The sequence below is a fragment of the Dendropsophus ebraccatus genome, chromosome 2, assembly GCF_027789765.1.
Source record: "Dendropsophus ebraccatus isolate aDenEbr1 chromosome 2, aDenEbr1.pat, whole genome shotgun sequence".
In the NCBI taxonomy this organism is placed as follows: domain Eukaryota; kingdom Metazoa; phylum Chordata; class Amphibia; order Anura; family Hylidae; genus Dendropsophus; species Dendropsophus ebraccatus.
The window spans coordinates 141,676,238-141,699,466 of record NC_091455.1 but is presented as its reverse complement, the minus strand read 5'-3'; the positions used below and the strand labels follow the sequence as shown (position 1 = coordinate 141,699,466).

The 23,229-nt window shown below is 43.6% G+C and overlaps 1 protein-coding gene across 9 annotated transcripts in view; it reads left to right on the top strand.

The window, feature by feature from the left end:
• Positions 1-23,229, top strand: part of SUGCT (succinyl-CoA:glutarate-CoA transferase) — a 660,405-nt gene that overhangs the window by 80,332 nt on the left and 556,844 nt on the right. For all 9 annotated transcript variants that reach the window (XR_011361904.1, XR_011361905.1, XM_069960339.1 and 6 more), the window contains exons 7-8: positions 11,357-11,448; positions 13,014-13,157. Coding sequence is in view for 7 of the 9 variants with exons in the window: in XM_069960339.1 (XP_069816440.1) it covers positions 11,357-11,448; positions 13,014-13,157 (236 nt within the window). In the remaining 2 variants the exon portion in view is untranslated. The remainder of the gene's footprint in view (positions 1-11,356; positions 11,449-13,013; positions 13,158-23,229) is intronic.

The window sequence follows — 23,229 nt, the reverse complement described above, 5'->3', positions numbered from 1 at the left end:
TTGCTGATATAACCCCTCTTTTCCTCCAGCTGTTGAGGGCTCATTGTCTTTTTTACTGACCACCACTCTGCTCTAAAAAACGTGGTTTGGCTGGTGTGTATATAATTTATAATTAGAGATGAGCGAATATGCAGTAACAACAAAGCGAATCACTTTGTATGCTTGCCAGACGGCTTACCTTTTAACTCAGTGCCTCTTTTTCCCGGGTGCTGGGAAAAGCTGGATCCAGTCTTGGGAAACTTTTCCTAGTTTTCCAGAACTGGATTCAGATTTTCCCGGAACCCAAGCAGGAGCGGCACAGGAGTTAGAAGCCAAGGCAAATTGCTTTCTTATTACTGTATATCTGTATATTCACTTACCTCATCTCATATATATATATATATATATATATATATATATTCAAAAATATTAGCCTTTAAAGTTAAACTGTACTGTTTTAGATGGGAATACTCCTTTAATGCTAGCTATGCTATTTCTGGAACTTGGAAATTACAGAAACATCATCATATTACCTTCACCTACAGCTTAGTTTTTCTGAAATCTTATTTTGTGTTAATATGCAAATAAGGCTATTTGGTGCACTGGGTTGTTTTACCATTGAATTTGTGAAAGTTGATTGTGGACAGAAGTGAAGAGAACACAGAAGGCTGGCACAGTCCAGTGATGAATTGGGAGAAATAAAATAAAACATTATACAGCACATAGGCTTCTCTTTGCTTACCATGATTAGACAAATAACTGATTTGTATTGGCTGGTTAGCAACCAGCTAGCAAACCAAAGATAACTAAGAAGTACTGAAAACTGCATTCTCACCTGAGAGGATTTAAACTATTCATTTCCCTGAATCAACAGTAGATGGTGCTGCTGTGTCATTAGAAATTGGTGGCTTATAATCTATGCTTCAAGATGGTAGTTGTAAGGATTGTTTTCTTAAGAAGAAATAATATTAAAGAATTCTTTGTTGTAAGTTTTCAGTAGCATATGGGCTAAGAATTTTTTGAAAATAACAATTTTTCGATTGATTTAAATTGAAATTAGATTTTATCTTGCTCTTCAATGTGGAAATATAAAAAGATTCTCCAAAGCTTATTTGGCAAAAAAAAACCCAAGGAAAATAAGCAGAAACCTTTACCTTAGTATGTTGTAGGGCATGTGGTCTGCAGAAAGAACACCTGAAATCTTTTTTTTTAAAAAAAAAAGCTAAAATGAATAATAATAAAAATCTACAGAATAGCTATTATCTGTAATTATTCTATTCATTTCACTTTTTGTTTTTCTATGTTATAGAAACATGTACAAATCACTAAATTTATGAGGACTGGAGTGAGGGAGCTTGGTCCTGTGGGGTTTCTGTCAGTTTATACATAGCCTGGATGCTTTTCAGTGCTGGTATCTTTCCATAACAATATTGAACAGTAACCAACCATTTTCATTGAACAGAATAATCAATAATAAAAATATTGTTTTTTTATTTGACCACACATTAATGAAATTATCATCCTTTTATTGAATTGAGCATCATACGTAGTAATTCTCCAGCTTGTTCCACCAAAGGAAATCTATGTACTGTATGTAGGATAGCTGTAATAGTGTAAATCCTCAGCTTGTGAACAAATCTATCTATCTATCTATCTATCTATCTATCTATCTATCTATCTATCTATCTATCGTGTTTATCTTCTATAATTTTTGATCGATCTGTCATCTTCGATCTGTCACCTTTGATTTATCTATCATCTTCAATCAATCAATCAATTATCTTTCATATATTCTTCCCTCTTTCTTTAGATACATATTGTAAATCTAAGTCTACAAATACAATAAACAAAAAATAAAATAAAAAAATAAATGATCAGTATAGATACATTTTATCATTTAGAATATATGCACATTTCCTCTTCACAATTCTCATTTTAGTTTATCTGATTTGGCAAGCTTTTATAACTTTGGATATTTATTTACAAGGCGCTCTAGGCATGACTTGGCAAGATCTAATAACAAATGTTCCTCCTTGGAATAACTCCTTTATTCTATTATTTGTACCACTAACATTAGCATTATGAAGCATGTGCTACTCCTTCAGAATTTGTCACCTGCAAGTCATCAATATCTACCTCATCCTATCCTGTTGTGTTAACATTTATACTTTTTATTTTTCTACAGTGTAGGACAGGCTAAGCTGTCAATCCGGAAAAAAAAGTCAGCACAGAAAGTGTGGGTACACTAGAAAGTTTGTCTGACATCTAATATTTATTCATAATGACTAATGTAATATTCATAGGGAATTTTTGATGCTCAAACAAGCATCCAACATTGTAACTGGTGCTATAAGTGTTCTCAAACGTTATATAAGAAGATGATTGTTTAGCTGACCTAGAAAAAAATTTTATAAAGCAGTTTTGAAGCTGACAATCGTTTAATCAAACAGTCTTAGGCTTCAGTCACACTTTCCATAGTGTGCCTGTACCCACGATTACAGACAACACCACGGACCCATTAACCCCTTCAAGACCAAGCCTATTTGCACCTAAAAGACCAGGCTCATTTTTCAAAATCTGACCTATCTCACTTTATGCGCTTATAGCTCAGTGATGCTTTAACGTATGCTAGCGATTCTGAGATAGTTTTTTCGTCACATATGGCACTTTATATTAGTGGCAAAATTTGGTCACTACTTTGTGTGTTTTTTGTGAAAAACATCAAAATATCATGAAAAATTGAAAAAATTAGCATTTTATGAACTTTGAAATTCTCTGCTTCTAAAAAAAGAAAGTTGTATTACATAAATTAGTTACTAAGTCACATTACCAATATGTCCTCTTTATTCTGGCTTCATTTCATAAACATATTTTACTTTTTTAGGGTGTTACGGGGCTTAGAAATTTATCAGCAAATTACCACATTTTCGTGAAATTTTCCAAAACTGATTTTTTTAGGGACCAGTTCTTATTTTAAGTTGATTTAGGAGATTTGTATACTGGAAACCCCCATAAGTGACCCCATTTTGGAAACTAGACACCTTAAAGAATTAATCTAGGGATATAATGAGCATTTTAACCCTACAGGGGCTGGAGGAAAGTATTCACCATTAGGCCGTAAAAAAATGAAAAATTAACATTTTCCAATAATATATACATTTAGATTAAAGTTTCTCATTTTCAAAAGGAACATGAGAGAAAAAGCACCCCAAAATTTGTAACACGGGTTCTCTTGAGTACTACGGTACCCCATATGTGGGCGTAAACCACTGCATGGGCACACAGCGGGGCTCAGAAGGGAAGGAGCGCCAATTAGCTTTTCCATTGCAGATTTTGCTGAAGAAGTTTCCGAGCGCCAGGTGCATTTGCAGAGCCCCTGTAGTGTCAGCAGAGAGAAAAAACCCCATAAGTCACCCCATTTTGGAAAGTACACCCCTCAAAGAATTCATCTTCGGGTAGGATGAGCAATTTGACCCCACAGGTATTAGAGGAAAGTATTCAAAATTAGACAGTAAACATTAAAAACTAAAATTTTTTCCAATAATATGTTCGTTTAGTTTGAAATTTGTAACGCAGGTTCTCCTGAGTAAAAAGGTACCTCATATGTGAGCATAAACCACTGCATGGGCACACAGCAGGGCTCAGAAGGAAAGGAGCGCCAATTAGCTTTTTCAATGCAGATTTTGCTGAGGAAGTTTCTGAGCGCCAGGTGTGTTTACAGAGCCCCTGTAGTGCCAGCGGAGTAAAATCTCGCCATAAGTCACCCCATTTTGGAAAGTGCACCCCTCAAAGAATTCATTTTGGGGTGTGGTGAGCATTTTGACCCCACATGTATTAGAGGAAAGTATTCAAAAGTAGACAGTAAAAATGAAAAACTCGAATTTTTCCAATAATATGTTCCTTTAGTTTGAAATTTCTCAATTTCACGAGGAACAAGAGAAAAAAATTACCCCAAAATTTGTAACGCAGGTTCTCCTGAGTAAAAAGGTACCTCATATGTCGGTATAAACCACTGTATGGGCACACAGGAGGGCTCAGAAGGGAAGGAGCGCCAATTACCTTTTTCAATGCAGATTTTGCTGAAGAAGTTTCTGAGCGCCAGGTGGGTTTGCAGTGCCCCTGTAGTGCCAGCGGAGTAAAATCTCGCCATAAGTCACCCCATTTTGGAAAGTGCACCCCTCAAAGAATTCATCTTGGTGTGTGGTGAGCATTTTGACCCCACAGGTATTAGAGGAAAGTATTCAAAAGTAGACAGTAAAAATGAAAAACTCGAATTTTTCCAATAATATGTTCCTTTAGTTTGAAATTTCTCAATTTCACGAGGAACAGGAGAGAAAATTCACCCCAAAATCTGTAACGCAGGTTCTCCTGAGTAGAACGGTACCCCATATGTGGGCATAAACCACTGTATGGGCACACAGCGGGGCTCAGAAGGGAAGGAGCGCCAATTAGCATTTTCTCTGCAGATTTTTCTGAAGAAGTTTCTGAGCACCAGGTGCGTTTGCAGAGCCCCTGTAATGTCTACAGAATAGAATCCCCCCAAAAGTCACCTCATTTCGGAAAGTACACCCCACAAAGAATTCATCTTGGGGTAGGATGAGCATTTTGGCCCCACAGGTATTAGAGGAAAGTATTCAAAATTGGCCAGTAAAAATGAAAAACTTGAATTTTTCCAAAAATATGTTGGTTTAGTTTGAAATTTCTAAATTTCACAAGGAACAGGAGAAAAAATGTACCCCAAAATCTGTAACGCAGGTTCTCCTGAGTACAACGGTACCCCATATGTGGGCATAAACCACTGTATGGGCACACAGCAGGGCTCAGAAGGGAAGGAGCGCCAATTTGCTGGAGCAAAACCGCAGCTAGTAACAGTTATTAGAATAGCGCAGTTACTAAAATACAATAAAAAAAAATTAGATTACAGGTAATGTGGGGTGGTTACGGACAGTCTGGGGTGGTTCCAGGTAATCTAGAGGTGGTTACGGGCAGTCTGAGGTGGTTACGGGCAGTCTGGGGTGGTTACGGGTAATCTGGGGTGGTTACGGGCAGTCTGAGGTGGTTACGGGTAATCTGGGGTGGTTACGGATAATCTGGGGTGGATACGGTCAACATGGGGTGGTCACAGGCAACCTGCTGTGGTTACGACAACCTGGGGTGATTACAGGCAACCTGGTGTGGTTAGAGGCAACCTGGGGTGGTTAGAGGCAACCTGGGGTGGTTACGGGCAACGTGGGGTGAATACGGACAACCTGCTGTGGTTACAGACAATCTGGTATGGTTACAGGCAACCTGCTGTGGTTGCGGACAATCTGGGGTGGTTGCGGACAATCTGGGGTGGTTGCGGACAATCTGGGGTGGTTGCGGACAATCTGGGGTGGTTGCGGACAATCTGGGGTGGTTGCAGACAATCTGGGGTGGTTACGGACAATCTGGGGTGGTTACGGGCAACCTGGGGTGGTTACGGGCAACCTGCTGTGGTTACAGACAATCTAGGGTGGTTACAGGCAACCTGCTGTGGTTACAGGCAACGTGGGGTGGTTACGGACAATCTGGGGAGGTTACGGACAATCTGGGGTGGTTACAGACAATCTGGGGTGGTTACGGACAATCTGGGGTGGTTACGGGCAACCTGGGGTGGTTACGGGCAACCTGCTGTGGTTACAGACAATCTAGGGTGGTTACAGGCAACCTGCTGTGGTTACAGGCAACGTGGGGTGGTTACGGACAATCTGGGGAGGTTACGGACAATCTGGGGTGGTTACAGACAATCTGGGGTGGTTACAGGCAACCTGCTGTGGTTACGGATAAACTGAAGTGCTAATAGGTAATCAGAGGTGGGTACCTGTAAATTTGGGGTGGTTAGAGGCAAGGTGCAGTGTTCAGAGGCAAGGTGGGGTGGTCAGATGCAAGGTCATAGGCGACGTGCGGTGGTCATAGGCGATGTGCGGTGGTCATAGGCGACGTGCGGTGGTCAAAGGCGACGTGCGGTGGTCATAGGCGACGTGCGGTGGTCAGAGGCGACGTGCGGTGGTCAGAGGCAAGGTGCGGTGGTCAGAGGCAACCTGCGGTGGTTGCGTGCAATCTGGGGGGTTACATGTAATCTGGCATGATTACGGGCAACCTGGGGTGGTTACGGGCAACCTGGGGGGGTTACAGACAATCTAGAATTGTTACGGATAGAGTGAAGTGCTTATAGCTAATCTGGGGTGGTTACATGTAATTTGGGGTGGTTACAGGCAATCTGGGGTGATTACGGACAATCTGGAGGGGGTCACTGGCAACGTGCGGTGGTTACTGGCAACGTGCGGTGGTTACGGGCAACGTGCGGTGGTTATGGGCAACGTGCGGTGGTTACGGGTAATCTGGGGGGTTACGTGCAATCTGACGTGATTACGGACAACCTGGGGTGGTTATGGGCAACGTGCAGTGGTTACGGGCAACGTGGTTAGGGGTAATTTGGGAGTAAACTGCAATTATTACTATAATAAAAAGTGTGTGTTTTATTTTTTTGTATGTTTGTCACTTTTTGTACTTTATACATTCATGTTCACTGTATTACTATGATTACTGTGATATTTTCTATCACAGTAATCATAGTTCAGTGACAGAGACCAAATTGGTCTCTGTCACTTTAAATTTTCAGAGCTTGGCTGGTTGTGGAGCGCATGCGCACTTCATAACCAGCCAGGACACGGAAGAGGAAGGAGCTCCAGGAGCAGGTGAGTATATGGGGAAGGGGGGGGTGACTGGGGGACGGGGGTGACAGGGGGGGTGGGGGGCGGCTTGGGGGGTGGGGGGGACATCACTTTTTATCCCCTGTCACCAATCATTCATGGTGACAGGGGATAAAAAGTGCCGGCGGCACATGGCACAAGCGATCAGCGGTATATAGTATATACCGCTGATCGCTTGTACCGGGACCCCACAGGGGGGGGTCCCGATGACTGCCCCATGCTCTCCGCTACCTCCGGTGGCGGAGAGCATGGGGCTTTCATTCATTTTTCTTTTTTGATCACTGTGAACAGACATTAGTCTGTTCACAGTGATCGCGGCGGCCATCTTGGATCCGATGGCCGCCGCGGGAGGGGGGGTTAGTGACTGGGGCACTAGGGGGCTGATCTGGGGTTTGATTTTTACTTATTTCATCTCCCCCCACCGTGGATTCACAGTGGGGGGAGATGAAATACAGCGGCGGCACCGGCCCATTAGTGACCGCCGTTTCGGCGGTCACTAAGGGGTTAATGGGGGTCAGCTGCGGAATCGCTGTACACAGATGAGAGCGGGATCCCTGTCCCTGCAGCGATCCCGTTCTCATCACAAAGCCCCTGTCAGTCAGGAACGTATATGTACATTCCTACTGCACGGGGCATGTGCAATAGGAACGTATATATACAGATGGCTGACGTGAAGGGGTTAATTTAAATGCCCCCTTTACAAGTACATGTTATGGGGATACTCCGTACGTTTTAGGGGACCATTATCCATGGTGCAAAAAAATGGGAAGGTCCTAGTACGGATCTGAAATTGCACCACTATTCACTAGTATCTATTGAATGGGTCGATGGTTTGTTTATGCTTGAATGCAGCCGTCCTTACCCAAGTGCAGGCGCACAATGGAACTTATGAATGAGGCCAAATAGTGTTTTTGTTCAGTATGAGCCAGAACTGTAGGCAGAAATCTAAGAGATAAAGCTACCTAACACGACATACTTTTATAGGAGATCCAGGGTCGCATTGTTACTGTTATCTAGGATCAAATTATTGAATAATATTTATTTACCTTAAAGTGTCACTGTTGGTAAAAATTTTTTTTGCATAAATCAATAGTCGATTTTAAGAAACTTTGTAGTTGGGTTTATTAGCCAAATATGCCATTATCTGCATGTAAAAAGACTTTTCCCAGGTCCCCCCTCCTCTCCTTTCTGTCAACCACTCCTCAGAATCAGGAAATCTCGGCTGTTTTTTCATCAGTCGGATCTGTCTGTTCTATGAAGAGGGGAGGGGGAAGGAGCTAGATTAGCGGCCAGCTGTGAGCCGAGAACAAAGGATTGCACAGTGGGGGAGCTATTCAGAGCCCTATTAAGAGGTCAGAGAGGTCAGTGGTGACTGCAGAGGAGAGAGCCTGTGATGTGAATGTATTTGTTGTCCTGTTTTGCTGCCTCTACTTTCTCTCTCCATAGGAAAACCATGAAGACAGGGGAGAACTTCAAACTGCTTTTTCATGATAAAAAATCATTTTTTTGGCTAATAAACCCAATTACAAAGTTTCTTAAAATCGCTTGTACTATTGATTTCTGCAATAAAAATGTTAACGACCGTGACACTTTAAAATCTGGTTCACCTAATTGTCAATACAGTCTATGGGGGAGATTTATCAAAGGGTGTAAAATTTAGACTGGTGCAAACTACCCACAGCAACCAATCACAGCTCAGCTTTAGGTAGTGCTGAAAGGAAAGAGGAGCTGTGATTGGTTGTTGTGGGCAGTTTGTACCAGTCTAAATTTTACACCCTTTGATAAATCTCCCCCTATATGTTTTGCCTAGTTAGACTACACAAAGCTGCATGTAACAAACGTACCCATTTAGGACTGTCACGTATAAGCCACAGGTGAGAGCATCTACAAAAATATATCCTGCCCTGGTGGACCAACACAGTCACACATAACATAGACACATAACATAGACACATAACATAGACATTGATCTTATTAGTAATACAGTGGTTCCTTGCATTACGAGCATAATTCGTTCCTGGAACGTGCTTGTAATCCAAATCCACTCTTAAACCAAAGCAAATTTTCCCATAAGAAATCACTGGAGTGCAGACAATTCACACTCGGAAAATAATGATTTTTTTAATTCTGATTAACATGTAAAACAAATGAAACAAACAATAAGAAAGAGCTGAATATGTCATATTGTAAGATACTGTACAGTATATCAATCAGCATGTGGTGTATAATCTACAGCAAGAGCATAAACCTGCGTGTGAGAAGTGAGAATCACAGGGCTGTGCATGGGACAGTGACTGAATTTTTTCTATACAGCAGTGTGTATAGCTCAGTGTAAATGCAGGCACATTATAGCCAGGGCCTTTTCTGCCATGAGGCAGAATGAGCTTTCTGCCTCAGGCGGCAGATTCTTTGCTCCACTAGGGGGCGGCACAATCGCTTACTTTCACTTTTACTGCAGGCACATCACCAGGCACCACTGCCTCCTCAGGCCCCTCTGCCTCCTCCTCAGCCCCCCTCTCCATAGCTCCATGACCGTGACAGCCTTGTCACTGGGGGCAGCTGTCTCCTAGCTGGATAGGATAAAGAAAAAAAGCGAAAGGCGGGAGGCGGCGCCTCGTGTGATACCGTAGGTACCAATGGGTAATGAAAAGATAGAGGAAGGCTCACCTTAAAGCCCCTTGGGCTTGTTGCATATCACCCCTTTATGGGGTACTGTATCCTGTTTCAACTTGGCGTCTGTGTTTCAGGGCTGCAGCTAGCTGGGAGAGACAGACCGGGATGCTCCCAAAGGGGCCCGTAGAAGTGCAGGCAAATAGCGGAAAAAAAGTGCGTCAAACTCCTAGATGCCAGCGCTGCCTCAGAGGAATCACAGGAACGATGATGGTAATATTTAAAAGGTTTATTTAGAATACGCACAGAGTATTAGGCGTTTCAAAAGCATAAGCTTTCTTCCTCAGATAGTTGTGCATGCACAACTATCTGAGGAAGAAAGCTTATGCTTTTGAAACGCCTAATACTCTGTGCGTATTCTAAATAAACCTTTTAAATATTACCATCATCGTTCCTGTGATTCCTCTGAGGCAGCGCTGGCATCTAGGAGTTTGACGCACTTTTTTTCCGCTATTTGCCTGTCTCCTAGCTGCTGTCTGTCTGTGTCGGAGCAGAGAGAAGGGGGAGGCAGCTAGGAGACAGCACCTGGGCTATGTTCACACACTGTTGAAATTGAGTGGATGGCTGCATTTAATGGCAAATAGTTACTGTTTTTTTAAAACAACGTCCAATATTTGCCATTAAATGATGGCCATCGGCTCAATTTCAACAGTGTGAGAACATAGCCTTTCTGTGTTCTCAATCCACTCCTGTTTTTTTGCAAAATACTGAGCAAAAATACTGTGTGTGTGTGAACATAGACTTAAATATGATAGAATAATGAGAAAAAAAAAGACCTCTATTTAATTTTCATCAGGGGATTCGAACCAGAGAATGAACTGCTGTCAGGTCTCTAGACAGGTGAGTTACCCCTAGACCACAGCTCCAACACATTAGGGAGGAGAGATTTTTTTCAGAGATAACCTGCCTACAGAGGACTGATCTGCAATCTGACAGCTGAGCGAGCAGGAGGCCGGGCAGCATTGATTATTCATGAAGAGGGAGGAGGATGCATGACAAGTGTGGCACTAACAACAGCTCTGTGGCAGTAGGAGACATAAGATTGTACATCATCCGCTGCACGGAAAATTACCAAAAAGGCACCATGCTCACTGGGGGACTGCCAGCTACAGCACACTGTCAACACCTTAGGTAGTGCCCGGGAGCTGACAGATTCCCTTTAAGGCACCATGACTTACCTCATACCTTGTGGTGCTGGTAAGGGGGTAAAGTGCTCATGATGTAATTCCTCTATGCTCTATATCAGTAGTTGGGGGGGGGGGCGCCATTAATAACCTACACAAATCGATTGTAGCAATCGAGAGCTGAGATAATTAATCAATGCAGTACATATGTACTGCACTGATCCCTATGAGCAATGTTTTGCTCATAAAAGTCCCTGGGGCGGGGGACTATAAATATGCGTAAAAAGAAAAAACATCCCATAATAAAAGTTTAAATCACCCCCTCAGTTCCCCCAAATTTTTTAAATATATATTTTTTTGTTTTAAAATGTCACTGCAAATTATTATTTTTTTGTTTGGTGGCATATTTTATGGAAAAATTAAAGGTGTCATTACGAAGTGCAATTGGTGTAGCAAAAATAATACCTTATATGGATCTGTAGGTAAAAAAAGGAAAATGAAATGGTATTTTAAACATGAGCTGGTGTCAGAAAGTGCCAGAGATTTGTAATTTACTTCTAAAAAAAAAAATCTCAAGTCTCCCAGTACTTATCAGCTACTGTATGTCCTACATATCTATGTCTATGACATGCAGCAGCTGATAAATACTGGAAGAGTTTTATTTTTTAATAGAAGTAAATTACAAATCCCTGGCACTTTCTGACAACAGTTGATTTGAAAGGAAAAAACATTTTGCTTGAGTTTCCATTCAAACATAAAATTCTAGGTGTTATGTATACATGCAGATTTATGGCATTACTATGATGACTTTGATGAAGAAATTTAGTTGTAACTGTTTTTTACTTACAGGTTATGGTCAGACTGGTCCATTGTTTAAAAGAGCAGGCTATGATGCTGTAGCATGTGCAATGTCTGGATTGATGCATATCACAGGACCTGAGGTAAAATTCCTTGCTTGTAGGATTGCCTTGTTATGATTTTGCTATGATGGAAAAGGGTTTTGCCACCATGTACACAAGATAGTGAATAAATTTGAGTTTTACCACTTGGACTCTCTATGATCTTGAGCAGACATGTCAAACTCAGGCCCTCCAGCTGTTACAAAGGACAATTCCCATCATGCCTGGACAGCCATAGCTTTAGCTGTCCAGGCATCATGGGAATTGTAGTTCTGAAACAGCTGGAGGGCCTGAGTTTGACACCCCTGATCTTGAGGATAGGACTCCCAAAGCTCCTCCTGTCTGATTGGCATTGTTGAATACAGCACTTGTCTATCCTAGACACTGCTACCATACACAATGAATGGAACGGTGGTGGAGTATGTGCACTGCCAAACTTTTCAGATGGGATATTCTGACTCAATGACCTGGCAGTAAGTGTGGGGTGTATGAGATAGTCCCTGTATCTGTATTCCGTTTACTTACTTCAGACCACATATTAGATATCTAAACTCCCTTGTAGAGGCATTGTAGAAAGATTCCAGGTTTATTCCAGACAGAAATCTTGTAGAAATGATGGTTACAATGGTGTGAAAAGAATATAAATGACCAGGGTCAACAGCAGGATACAGTGGCTTGTACAATACAGTAAAATAAAATGGCTGACAGGATGAAGGAGAAGGGAGGAGCTAACACACCACAGCTGGGGTACAGGAGGGTCAAACTAAAACAGGCAATGCAATATAACATAGACACATGTCAGTGAATGAAACCAAGTCCTGGGACATGACATGGGAGCTTCCGCAGCATGCTCTAATGAGATTCAAATACAGTTGTAAAAGAAATTCCTGGTTACCATGAAGAACACAAAGACTCATTTTGCTTTTGCCAAAAGAAAATTTAGATCACTCTGAGAGTTTTGAGAGAAAGTCTGTGCACTGATGAGTTTACATCTGGAACTTTTACACCTGGCAGAAATCTAACACTGTGTTCCACAATGCAGACATCATACTGACAGGCAATACTGGACAACTTGTAAGAGCGGATGGAACCATGAATTCTGCTCTCCATCATACATTCCGGAGTGATGTAAAAGAAGTTTAAAGGGAATATCTCAGCTGTAATTCACTTCCCAAACTGACACAGTTAGATAGCAAGGAGACATGTGTTACCTAATATACCTTATAGCTTATGTGTTACCTTAATATATCCAACTGTGCTTCCAGAATGTAAAAACATTTTTTTATTTTCTGGTACAAAGAGTCACAGGAGGCCTAGACTGCTGCTCCTAAACTGCTGCAGGCTGGAATACTTTCTCCCCCACACCTGGAAGCAGAGTTCCAAGCAGACTCATCTATGGAAGGGTGAGTAAGCAGGCATTACAGCTTGTTCAAGAACTCAGGAAAGCCACTTTGACTCTTTGTACTGTAGAAATAAAGAATATTCTACATCCTGAAACCACAGCTGGATATATTAAAGGCACCATGTGTCTCCTTGACCTAACAGCCATCTGTATCCATGTTGCTGCTGTAAGGCAAATCTCTAGACTTATTTACTTTAACTTTCAGGATGGAGACCCTGTCCGTCCAGGTGTCGCTATGACAGACCTTGCAACAGGACTTTACGCTCATGGAGCCATAATGGCTGGTTTACTGCAAAGGACTAAAACCGGGCAAGGAATGCACATTGACTGCAACCTACTTTCCTCACAGGTGATTACAACTTTTCTTTTTACAGTTATTATTACTATTGTATTTATCGGTTATGCATTTGGCACCAAAGTAAAAATTGTAATTAAAACGTGATTCCATATAATAAGTTGTTCGCAACTTCTGCTTGAAAGCACCTATTGTTTTTTTTTGTTTTTTTTTTTCATGCGTAACTGTACACCCACTCTCCAAATTTTGGAAATTCCCTTGTAAATTCAGTGTTTTTTCTACTTCCAACTGATCACTATTCGGCTGGAAAGTACTAGTTGAATAATTCATTCACTATATACTTTTTAGTAGTAATGACAATGTTACTATTCAGTGCATACCACTTTTACATGTTTTGGTAATTTATGTATTTAAATATTTGTGCATATGTAAAGTAATTATTTTTTGATCCTAGCACAATTTCCACTGCTTTCATTCAGTGAGCACCTTTGTGACATTATCACTTGTTACCATCAGTTCAGAAACCTTAAAGTTTATTTGTTGCTTGTTTTTTTTTGAGAGCCTGATACTGAAAATGTTTCTTCTTCTTTAATTATGTATAGATCACCTTTCGTGGGCAGACGGCACTCGTCACTTCTATGGATGAGAGACCATAGGTCCATAGAAGCGTCAATGTTGTAAAACAGGCTGTCACAGCTTCCTTTGGCGTCTGCCCACAAAAGTCCGCAATTGTTGCTGTGTCTTATTCAATAAAGACTTCACTAGACACATCTATGGGTGCAACTCTTTCTTTCTTTTTCGGACATTGGATTATACCTCCTTGATATTAGTTAGCACTACCAGCGTCTATCTATGCTGCAAGTGCGGTGCCTGCAAATATCAGTAGAGGAAAAAGAAAACAGGCAAGAGGCGGCGCCTCGTGTGATACCGTACAGTAAGGAAGAAGGAAAGGTGAGGTAAGTAGGAGGCTCACCTTGTTGCCACTTGGGCTTAATGCATATCACCCCTGAAATGGGGTACCGATGTAGAGTCCGAATAGTCCTGGTGCTGAAGACTGCAAGCTAGTATGGAGTAGCACGCCGGGATGCTCCCTAAGTGGGGGCCCGTGTAAAATTGCAGGAAAGGAAAAGCAAAAATTGCCAAACTCCTTGGAAACACCAGCGCTGTCTTCACAAAGTCATGGGACCAAAGTTTTAGGTGAAAGCAATAAGAAGCGTTTATTTCAGATAGCACAAATATAACGCGTTTCCAGAGCCTAAGCTCTCTTCATCAGATACAGTGCATGTACTGTATCTGATGAAGAGAGCTTAGGCTCTGGAAACGCGTTATAATTGTGCTATCTGAAATAAACGCTTCTTATTGCTTTCACCTAAAAACTTTGGTCCCATGACTTTGTGAAGACAGCGCTGGTGTTTCCAAGGAGTTTGGCAATTTTTCCTTTTTCTTTCCTGCATATATCAGTGGCCTCTTATGCTTCACCTGCTGTAGTGCCAACCGTATCCTTTGTTGGTCTATGCTCCCTTACCAAGTGTTCCATGTCTTCTGTAGAACCTTTAGCTGCTTAAACAAAGTCTTATATTCCAGCATGCAAGACCGACAGGGAGCCGGAAACTAGTCATCTGGGCCATGACTAGTCACGGCTCTCTGCCTGTCAGCTCACTCTGCAGGATGACTGACAGGAAAAGAGGCCCGTTAAAAGCCTCTTTTCCTGTCAGTTACCTCCCTAGAGCGCGCTGACAGGCAAAGAGACATGACTAGTCTAGGCCTCAGATGACTAGTTCCCTACAGAGCATGCGCAAGGTCATATCCCAGGCAAACCTACTGTCTTAGGGCGTCATTGGTAACTCCCAGAACAGTAACTTTCTTTGGCCCATGTAATGGCATACCCTTGGTGTAATCAACAGATATGAATAATGAGTCTCTGGCATGGACCACTCCTGACAGGCAAAGAGACATGACTAGTCTAGGCCTCAGATGACTAGTTCCCTACAGAGCATGCGCAAGGTCATATTCCAGGCAAACCTACTGTCTTAGGGCGTCATTGGTAACTCCCAGGACAGCAACATTCTTTGGCCCGTGTAATGGCATACCCTTGGTGTAATCAACAGATATGGATAATGAGTAGTGATGAGCAAATACTGTTCGATCGAATAGATATTCGTTCGAATATTGCGGTATTTGAAAGATTCGAGTAGTGTGTTGAATACGCAGCAAACATTCAAAAGCCCTCCCATCACACTTGGCACTTTTTTTAATCCAATCACCATGCAGGGAGGCTGTGAGGGACCCTGGGAGTACGTGTGCAGAGCGAAAACGGCGTATACCCTCATTGGATGGCTGAACCACATGACCTTGAATCTTAAATAAAAGTCTCCCACCTCTAGACCGCAGATGCGCTTTCAACTCAGTCAGTTCCTCGAGCAGGGAGAGAGGTTTTAATAGCGTTTTGGCTGGGTAGGCTTACTACAGAACCCAAAAGTCCTTTTCAGGGCTAATATCCATCGAAAAAGTCATCTCTGCATCCAAAGCACTTCAGTGCTAAGAAATAGATCACAGCAGCAGCATCAGCGGTATTCATTCCAGTACCCTGTGTGTACAATTGACTTATAGTGTCCCTGGTTTAGCCCACTAAGGTCACGTTAACGTTATACCTATTGTGCCAGTTACCCAGTTAAAGGCATGTGATACCCAGTGTGCCAGTTACCCAGTAAAAGGCACATGATACCCACTAGTGTGCCAGTTGCCCAGTAAAAGGCACGTGATACCCAGTGTGCCAGTTGCCCAGTTAAAAGCACGTGATACTTAGTGTGCCAGTTGGTCAGTTAAAAGCATGTGATACTTAGTGTGCCAGTTGCCCAGTTAAAGGCACATGATACCCAGTGTGCCAGTTACTCAGTAAAAGGCACGTGAGACCCACTAGTGTGCCAGTTGCCTAGTAAAAGGCACGTGATACCCAGTGTGCCAGTTGCCCAATTAAAGGCTCGTTATTCCTATTGTGCCAGCTACCCAGTTAAAGACACGTGATACCCAGTGTGCCAGTTACCTAGTAAAAGGCACGTGATACCTAGTGTGCCAGTTGCCCAGTTAAAGGCATGTGATACACAGTGTGCCAGTTGCCCAGGTAAAGACATGTTATACCTATTGTGCCAGTTACCCAGTTAAAGGCACGTGATACCCAGTGTGCCAGTTGCCCAGTTAAAGGCAGGTGATACCTAGTGTGCCAGTTGCCCAGTTAAAGGCACATGATACCCAGTGTGCCAGTTACCCAGTAAAAGGCACGTGATACCCACTAGTGTGCCAGTTTCCCAGTCAAAGGCACGTGATACCCAGTGTGCCAGTTGCCCAGTTAAAGGCACGTTATACCTATTGTGCCAGTTACCCAGTTAGATGCACGTGATACCCAGTGTGCCAGTTACCCAGTAAAAGGCAAGTGATACCCACTAGTGTGCCAGTTGCCTAGTAAAAGGCACGTGATACCCAGTGTGCCAGTTGCCCAATTAAAGGCACGTTATTCCTATTGTGCCAGCTACCCAGTTAGACACGTGATACCCAGTGTGCCAGTTACCTAGTAAAAGGCACGTGATACCTAGTGTGCCAGTTGCCCAGTTAAAGGCATGTGATACCCAGTGTTCCAGTTGCCCAGGTAAAGACACGTTATACCTATTGTGCCAGTTACCCAGTTAAAGGCACGTGATACCCAGTGTGCCAGTTACCCAGTAAAAGGCACGTGATACCCACTAGTGTGCCATTTGCCTAGTAAAAGGCACGTGATACCCAGTGTGCCAGTTGCCCAATTAAAGGCACATTATTCCTATTGTGCCAGCTACCCAGTTAAAGGCACGTGATACCCAGTGTGCCAGTTACCAAGTAAAAGGCACATGATACCCACTAGTGTGCCAGTTGCCCAGTAAAAGTCATGTGATACCCAGTGTGCCAGTTGCCCAGTTAAAGGCATGTGATACCTAGTGTGTCAGTTGCCCAGTTAAAAGCACGTGATACCCAGTGTGCCAGTTACCCAGTAAAAGGTATGTGATACCCACTAGTGTGCCAGTTGACCGGTAAAAGGCATGTGATACCCAGTGTGCCAGTTGCCCAGTTAATGGCACGTGATACCTAGTGTGCCAGTTGCCCAGCTAAAGACACGTTATACCTATCGTGCCAGTTACCCAGTTAAAGGAACATGATACCCATTAGTTTGCCAGTTACCCAGTAAAAGGCACATGATACCCACTAGTGTGCCAGTTGCCCAGTAAAAGGCACGTGATACCTAGTGTGCCAGTTGCCTAGTAAAAGGCAATTGATACCTATTGTGCTAGTTGCCCATTAAAAGGCAAGTGATACCTATTGTGTCAGTTGCCTAGTAAAAGGCAAGTGATATCTATTGTGCCAGTTGCCCAGTAAAAGGCTACAATGAAGAAAGGAATTGCAAAGGAACGGGGCCGTGGACGCGGAAGAGGCGATTCAGGCACAAGTCGTGTGCAAGCACCTGGACAATCAACGGCTGCTGCTGAGGGGCAGGTAGGTTAACGTGCTTCCAAGATCCCTCGGTTCATGAACCGGCTAGGCATAGGGCAGAGTACACCGCTGTTAAGGCCAGACCAGCAGGAACTGGTGGTCAAATGGATAGCAGATAATTCTTCCACCCAAATGTCCACAAAGTCTAGTCTCGTCGGCAGCCAAGAGTCTGGACTGCAGAAACCTTGCTGTGACTCTCTTTCCTCCCAACCTGCCCAATGTTCTGAAAACATTGAGGTCACCTTTGCCCAGTCCCCGGAGCTGTTTTCTGGTCCTTTTCTGGCATCGGAACTGCCAGAATCCCGGGATTTTATATGCGTTGATGCCCAAAGTTTGGAGCATCCGCCATTACCAGGTGATGTTGTTGGTGAGAAATGGCACCCACCAGGTGGAATCTGCATAGATGACGATGATGACGAGACACAATTGCCATCCGGGGAGGCAATGGGTCTGTCCGTTGGGCAGCAGGAGTATTACAGCGATGTAGTTGAGGAGGAGGAGGCGGTCGACGACTTAGTGACCGACCCAACCTGGCCTGGAGAGTCGTCCAGCGAGGAAAGTTGTGGGGTTGCGGAGGCCCGTGCAGCCCCCCATACTGCGTCCCGAGGAAGAGAGGTGTCCAGAAGCAGGGGAAACATAGAGCGAAGGCAGGCAAGAGGCATTAGAGCTCCTCCCGTGCCAAGCTCCCACCTCGAGGGGCCGTGTCTCTTTGGTTTAGTCATTTTCTAATGTCTGCGCCGATGATAAACAGAGCGCGGTTTGCTCACTGTGCCATTACAAAATAAGTCGGGGCTCTGAAAAAAGCAACCTTACCACCTCAGGTATGCGGCGCCATTTGGAAAGCAACCATTGGGCAGAGTGGGAGAGAGCGAATGCGGGAAAAGCTGCGTCAGGGGCCCCCGCCTTTGGCGCTACTTGTCAATATGGCCCTTCAGATTTCTCAGCCCCAGCTGCACATCCCTTAACCCTTTCCCGCACGAGGACGTAACTGTACGTCCTCGCGCGGGCGTTCAGAGCGGGGCCGCGCGGTGACCCCGCTCTGAACCGACGCGATCCCGGGTGCCTCATGTAGCCCGGGATCGCGGCTATTAGTGGGCACGGTCTGATTGCCGTGCCCGCTAATTAGATAATCGGAGGCAGCTGTCAAAGATGACAGCTGCCTCCGATTACCTGATTCAGTCGCTCCCTGGTGTCTAGTGGGGGAGATCGCTCCTCCGGGACATTGTCCCGGAGGAGCGATCTCAGTTACTGAAGCCGGTCGGGGACTGAAGCCGTTCCAAGATGGCGCCGTCCCCGACTCGGCACTCGTTTGTTTTCGGCTGCAGCAGCCGAAAGCAAACGAGTGCCTATCTCATTGATCTTTGCTGTATAACTATACAGCAAAGATCTCAATGAGAGATCAAAGTGTATATACTAGAAGTCCCCTAGGGGGGCTTCTAGTATATGTGTAAAAAAAAATAAAGTGTTGTTGTTAATAAAAAGCCCCCTCCCCTAATAAAAGTCTGAATCACTCCCCTTTTCCCAGGTTATATATAAAAGTAAATAAATAAATAAACATGTTTGCTATCGCCGCATGCGTAATCGCCCGAACTATTAATTAATCACATTCCTGATCTTGTACGGTAAACGGCGTAAGCGCAAAAATATCCCAAAGTGCAAAATTGCGCATTTTTGGTCGCATCAAATCCAGAAAAAATGTAATAAAATGCGATCAAAAAGTCACATATGCGCAATCAAGATACCGATAGAAAGAACACATCATGGCGCAAAAAATGACACCTCACACAGCCCCATAGACCAAAGGATAAAAGCGCTATAAGTATGGGAATGGAGCGATTTTAAGGAACGTATATTTGTTAACAATGGTTTGAATTTTTTACAGGCCATCAGATAAAAGAAAAGTTATACATGTTACATATCGTTTTAATCGTAGCGACTTGAGGAACATATAAAACATGTCAGTTTTTCCATAGGACACACGGCGTAAAAACACAATCCCCCCAAAGAAAAAGAATTGTGTTTTTTTTTCAATTTCACTGCGCATATAATTTTTTTTCTGCTTTCGCAGCATATTTTATGCAAAAGTTTAGCCTGTCATTGCAAAGTACAATTAGTGACGCAAAAAATAAGGGCTCATGTGGGTCTGTAGGTGTAAAAATGCAAGTGCTATGGCCTTTTAAGCACAAGGAGGAAAAAACGAAAACGCAAAAACGAAAATAAGCCTGGTCCCGAAGGGGTTAAGGTGCCCATTGCTGTTGAGGTAGAAAAGAGTTATGTGATGATTAGACAGGTAATGAAAAATAATCATTTCCATCCTATAGTTTCTCAAGTTTCTGCCCTTGCTATATGCTACAGGAGTTTGGAGGATTAGGGGAAGGTTCTTAGCGCTCGCTGGTGAGGGCCTTGTTTCCGTTGGCTCGAGGGAAAAACGCCCCGGACAGTCCCCGAGGGTCAGAGCTAAAAAATAAAAGCGCAAGTTAGCCGATGTTTTCTAGAAAGAAATTCAATCTATCACAAGTTATTTTACCTACCATTTGAAGAGAAGCTCGATGCTGGAGGTGTCCTCTGGGGAGATGGTGTCCATACTGGCGATGGGGTCAGAGGGGCTGGGCTTCTCAGTGGTGGCGGTGTGGGAGGGTCTGTCCTCGGTGGTGTATGAACTATCCCAAAAAATAAATAAATAAATAAAAACAAAGACCTGCCACACGCTCTCCCTGCTCTGTCGGCTCTCCTCTTCTCCCTCCGAGCACATGTGGTGTGTAACGCACTCGACCCGCGCTGCAAGCAGGCTTGGACTGGCCCACAGGGGAGCATGAGAATCCCCCGGTGGGCCCTACCCATTGGTGGGCCCCTGAGCAGGAGGTCTGTATCCCTGTTTAGCAGTTTCAGGATGACATATAATCCCCCAGTTAGTTTAATTGGACTTCACCTTTCAAGAATCTTAAGTAGACGGCTGTGCTTTTTGCATAGAGCAGGGATGGGGAACCTTCGACTCTACATCAATTGCAAAACTACAACTCCCATCATGCCTGGACAGCTCCTATACAATAGAAGAGGGATGGGGAACCTTCAGCCTTCCAGCTTTTGCAAAACTACAACTCCCATCATGCCTGGACAGCCTTCGGCGGCTGTCCTGGTCCCTATCCCTGGAGTTTCTGACCAGTTATTAACAGTGAGCGAGAACTGCCGGTCACATACACAGCACTGTGCAAAGTCACTATAGCAATGTTAAATGTTTGCCACTGGGTATATCTGGTGTTTGTAGGGTGGGCTCCTAGAATAAAATATTCCCTGGATGGCCCAAGGTACCCCAGTCCGACACCGGCTGCAAGTCCTGTTACATTGTGTGAACATACCCACAGATTTATCAAACAAGGTGTAAAGTTAAACTGGCTCAGTCGCCCCTAGCAACCAATCAGATTCCACCTTTCATTCCTCACAGACTCTTTGGAAAATGAAAGGTGGAATCTGATTGGTTGCTAGGGGCAACTGAGCCAGTTTCACTTTACACCATGTTTGATAAAACTCCCCCATAGCCTATACAGTATATACATGCAAATGTTTACACTTACAAGACCGTCCCAACTCCCGACTTTCATGCGCTGTGGGACGAACAGCTGCCCTTCAGCGGCGCCGCTACCTTCTTTCTGCCAGTAGATCTTTAAAAAAAAAGGTATAGAAGTCATCAACATCATCATCATCATCAGCATCATCATCCTAGGCTGTTTTATTCCTAAAAACTGCTCAATACATATATTATGAGAGGAGGGCCATATGCTGTAGGCTGCACATGACAGGTGGAGGGAACATATGATATATGTGGTCCTATGTGTTGTCAATAGGGTGGGGGTTCTGTGGGTACAAAGTAAAAGGGTTGTGAAAGTCCACAGTATATTACACACCCCAATAGCAGATCCCAGTATATTACATATTACACTCTCAGGAATCCAGTATATTACACATCCCAGTATCACAACTCTAGTATATTACACATCCCCCAATCAGGCTCCCAGCATATTACTCACCGTGCTGTATCGCTGCAAGTTACCGGGGACCAGGTCCGACCATTTTTTGGGGATTTGGGCGGGGGTCCTTCTCTTGTTGAGATCCTGCTGGAGGGCACGTACCACCTTTCTTATTATCCGCCATTTATGTGTGTTAGGGTTAGTGACAAGGACACGTTCTAGCCCATAATCCATTTGGTCTATGATTTTGACCATGAGCTTCAGCTCTTCTTGGTCAAAAGGGGACGATTTCCTGGACATTTTTCTCTCTCCTAATCTCTGCTCTGCTGCGGCCTAGCGTAATGCGTGATACGTGCTAATAACAACGCTCTACGGATGCACATTGGGATCATATATGTAACGCTGCACATGAAATACTTAGGAAATGTGTGAACATTGCCGTAAACATTCGTAAAGCGTTCACAAAGATTTTTCATTCACAGCTGCGGAGAGTGGCATTATACTGCGACTTTGGGGTGTTGGGTGCACCCAGGCATGCTCCCCCTGATGTCACAGTGTCATTCCAGAGGTGTTCGCATTGTTTAGGGAGGTTTTATGGGGGACTTGGTGACCTCCAAGCGGTCGAATTTGGATTTCCAAGTGGCGAGCATTTTTTCCCCATAGACTATAATGGGATCGAGTATTCATTCGAATAGTTGAATCTCGGTGCCTACTCGATTCGAATTCTCTAAAGTATGTCTGCTTGTCTTCTGCTTTTTAACCCTTGCGTCACTTACACACTGCAGTAATTAAAAGGTTAAGCAGAAGGACACAGGAAGGCTCTTATCTTCCCTGTGCATCCCAGTGCCCCCTGTGACATATTGTTAACCGATATGGTTATGTTTAATAATAGTGTTCATATTGGTGTTTATGAATTTTAAAAGCAGACTAATTTAAATGCCTAAAGAGAACATTTGCTAATGCTATGTTTACATGCTGCTTTTTTGCTGCATTTTTGAGCCTGTTCTATATAACATTTATTATAATCTACAGCTGGTTCACACAACGTTGAAGTGATGCTCAATTTTTTTGGACAGCTGTCTTTTCACAATGATGGCAGCAAAGAATGATCATGATGGTCTTTTGGCATTGAATGGCGGCTGTACAAAAAAAGGTTGCCATTTCGATGCTTTGTAAACATAGCTTAAGCGTTCCCACATTTGTGGTCACCACACGTGACCAAACCTACCCATGTGATCACCAATAGTCACGTGGTGTTGCCAATAATCCAAGCAACAAGGCTGGCATCCCTCTGCACATGGGAACTGTGGCCTTAGGCTTCACGGAGCACTACATTCACACATCATTACCCCAGCGATCCGTGCCGCAAAAAAACAGTCCGCATTACAACATGTCTGTTTTTTTGCGGCACGGATCGCGGTCCTGTATACACGTACGGACGTGTAAACGGGGACATAGGATAACATTGATTTCCTGTTCTGTCAGAACAACGGATGTGTGAATTAGCCCTTAGGCTACATTCCCATGTCAGTGTCTTTTTAAGGATGAATATCTGGATCCTGTATTTTTCATCCGCAATCCACAAAAAAATATCAGTTTTGCATCCGTATTGTGTTTCGTATTTTAATTAGTTTTTTTTTTGAAAA